The sequence below is a fragment of the Nanorana parkeri genome, unplaced genomic scaffold (genome assembly GCF_000935625.1).
Source record: "Nanorana parkeri isolate BGI_ZX_2015 unplaced genomic scaffold, ASM93562v1 scaffold81, whole genome shotgun sequence".
Taxonomy (NCBI): Eukaryota; Metazoa; Chordata; class Amphibia; order Anura; family Dicroglossidae; genus Nanorana; species Nanorana parkeri.
This window is the reverse complement of record NW_017306349.1, coordinates 623421-626265: the sequence shown is the minus strand read 5'-3', so window position 1 is coordinate 626265 and position 2845 is coordinate 623421. Positions and strand designations below refer to the sequence as shown.

General features: G+C 49.3%; 1 protein-coding gene across 1 annotated transcript in view; it reads right to left on the bottom strand.

The window, feature by feature from the left end:
• LOC108805008 (regulator of cell cycle RGCC-like) overlaps positions 1–2845 on the bottom strand; it is a 10324-nt gene that overhangs the window by 5856 nt on the left and 1623 nt on the right. Inside the window, exon 2 of the mRNA XM_018576962.1 lies at positions 1083–1232. Coding sequence (XP_018432464.1) covers positions 1083–1232 — 150 coding nt within the window. The remainder of the gene's footprint in view (positions 1–1082; positions 1233–2845) is intronic.

Below are 2845 nucleotides of genomic sequence, written 5' to 3'. Positions count from 1 at the left end.
GGTGGCCACGTTTGGGGAAGTGGGGAGGGGGGGTTGGCTCTTGGTGGTCCCATTCCTGGTGCGGTTGATGGGGTGCTGTTGGTGCATTCTAAGGGCGCTCTAGCCGGCATCCTAGTGGTGCACCGCCCTGCTCTGTCCAGCATCCTGTCTAGGCCAGAGCATCCCAGCATGCTGAGAGCTAGGTGAGGAGATGTGTATGGCTCTTGTGCCAGCAACCTGTGATACTTTGGCTGGAAAGGGGACCCAAAGAGATGCCGCCTAAGGCTACAGCCCCAGGCCTGTGGCGTCACTAGGGGGGTGCGGTTCGCACCTGGGTGACACCATTGGAGGGGTGACACCAAATGACTGGCAGTTATTTTGGTGTCACCCCCTCTGAAAAGTTGGACACTCAGTCATAGCCCAAGAGCTTGACGGTTGCAGGAGAGAGGATGGGACCCGGTGGCATACTTTATGCGGCCGGGTGAATGTCCCTTTCTCTCTCTGCCGGCGTCCTTCACCAAGGTGGCTGCCGGCAGGTAAACACGCGTGATGTCATCATGCGCATGAGTGTGCACGATGACATCACGCACATGTGCAATGGCATTGCGGGGTGTCAACCGGTGGTCGCTCCGGTTGACACCACACCTTGGTACACCCATGGCAAGGAGCATCCTTCCCACTGGCCACCAATGTAAGGAGCATTCTTCCCACTGACCACCAATGTAAGGAGCATCCTTCCCACTAATCTCCAATGTAAGGAGCATTCTACATACTGACCCCCAATGTAAGGAGCATCCTTCCCACTGACCACCAATGTAAGGAGCATCCTTCCCACTGACCTCCAATGTAAGGAGCATTCTTCCCCCTGACCCCCAATGTAAGGAGCATCCTTCCCACTGACCTCCAATGTAAGGAGCATTCTTCCCCCTGACCCCCAATGTAAGGAGCATTCTTCACACTGACCATCATGCTAGTGTACAGGGAGCTGTAGATACAGCCAGGAGGGGTTCCCCTAGACCAGGAAAGTCACTGTAAGGGTTCCTCTGCTCTTTGGGGGTTCCATCCTACAATTATTCTTCGATCTATCCGACATGCCGCCTTACCTTCTGCATCACAGCTGCTACCGCTGATCAACGTGAGGTGCTGTTTGAGTTTCTTGAGGTGCTCCTCCGAATCACAAGGCCCTCTTGTAAAGTCTTGCAAGGCGTCATCGAATTCCATCAGGGTGGAAACCAAATCTTCACCTAGAGAGGCTGAGAGGACGGGGCAGTTACTACGCGGTCATACTTTCCACATTGCCTGCTGATCCAAATGTAACATTGTATCGTCGGCTTTATATCTTTCGAGAAATGTTATAACATCAGATTCATATCATTTAAAGGAGAACTATGATGTCAGGGCTTTTCCCCATAGTTCTCCTTAGGGTAACGGGAGGACACAAACTAGCGTCCTCCCGTCACCCTAGGCTCAGTGTGAGTGAAAAGCACCCCCCTCATAGTTCTCCTTTAACTCCTTCACGACGTACAGTGTACTGGCATCAGGGCTGTTTAAACAGACTCCCGGCGGCTTTTGCTGTCGCCAGGACGCTTCTACGGGCCGGTGAATGGGTCCCACCCCGCCCGCCACCCCCGCCGTGTTTCCCGGTCTACGGGCCCAGAAACCGCTTCTTTGGAGTCGGCGGGAAGCTGGGGAAGAGATGGACGAACCTCCGTTTGTTGATCCCCTCCCCGTTCTATGGGACCGGGAGCGATGTAGATTGCATCACTTCCGGTCCCATAGCTGTCATTGTTCGGCTCCTGAAGCCTGCGATCTGCACTTCAATAGCTTATTTGGAGTGTAAAGGTGATATTAAAGGTCTTTTGGACCCCCAGCATCACCTTAAAGAGCACCTGTCACCACCATCTGTTATCACATGGGGGGCTTGTAAGCCCCCTATGTGATAACAATGAAAGTAAAGTTAAAAAAAATAACAGTTTTAAAATTAACGTTAAATAAAATAAATCTAAAAATAATAAAAAAATTATTTTTAAAGTCCCCCACGAGCGTCTTCACGTAAACACGCGTCGGGTGCGCCTACGTATGAAAACAACGAACGCGCTACACATGTTGGGTATCGCCGCGCACACCGGAGTGAGAGCAATTATTCTCGGGCCAGTATTTTTGTGTAATCTCTAAACTGATGACCTGTGGGGGGCTTTTAAAGCGTCGTCTATGGATTTTTTGGGGTACTGGATGTTGTCGCCGTTTCACGGACGCACACAATTTGTGACCTGGGCATGTTGGGTATCTATTTACTCATTGTGACCTCAGCTTTTATATTTTATTTTAAGAAATGGGTATTTTGTGTTTTTGGGCATTTAAGTACATCTTTCACTAAATTTTTGGGGTTTGATAAGGAGTTTCTCTAATATCGTGCAACATAAAAATTTGCAAATGCCGCCATTTTATTCTACAGGGTCTTGGCAGAAAATATGGAATGTTTGGGGGGTTTTAAGTAATTTTCAGGCCCAAAATGTGGAATATAAAGTGTGTGAAAAAAAGGCCTCAGTCATGAAGGGGTTAATGGTGACATCACGCAAACAGAGCATGCAATGCGATACAAGAAAAGCAGCATTGCCTAAAGTGCATGTAACCCCCAAATACCAAAGCTGTGCTAATAAGATTCCTTTTTTTGCTGTGCCAGTTTTTATATCTAACAATGTGAGCAAATGTTTAGTTGATCCTGACAGTTTTTGCTCTTTCTGAAGTCTCCCTTTAACAGGGTGACCACCAGCTCCCAATGTTGCAGGAGCGTGGTCACCGTCCCGTGTGAATCACAGGGCATCCAATCCGCTGGCTGAGTGACAGATGCACTGACCATATAGCA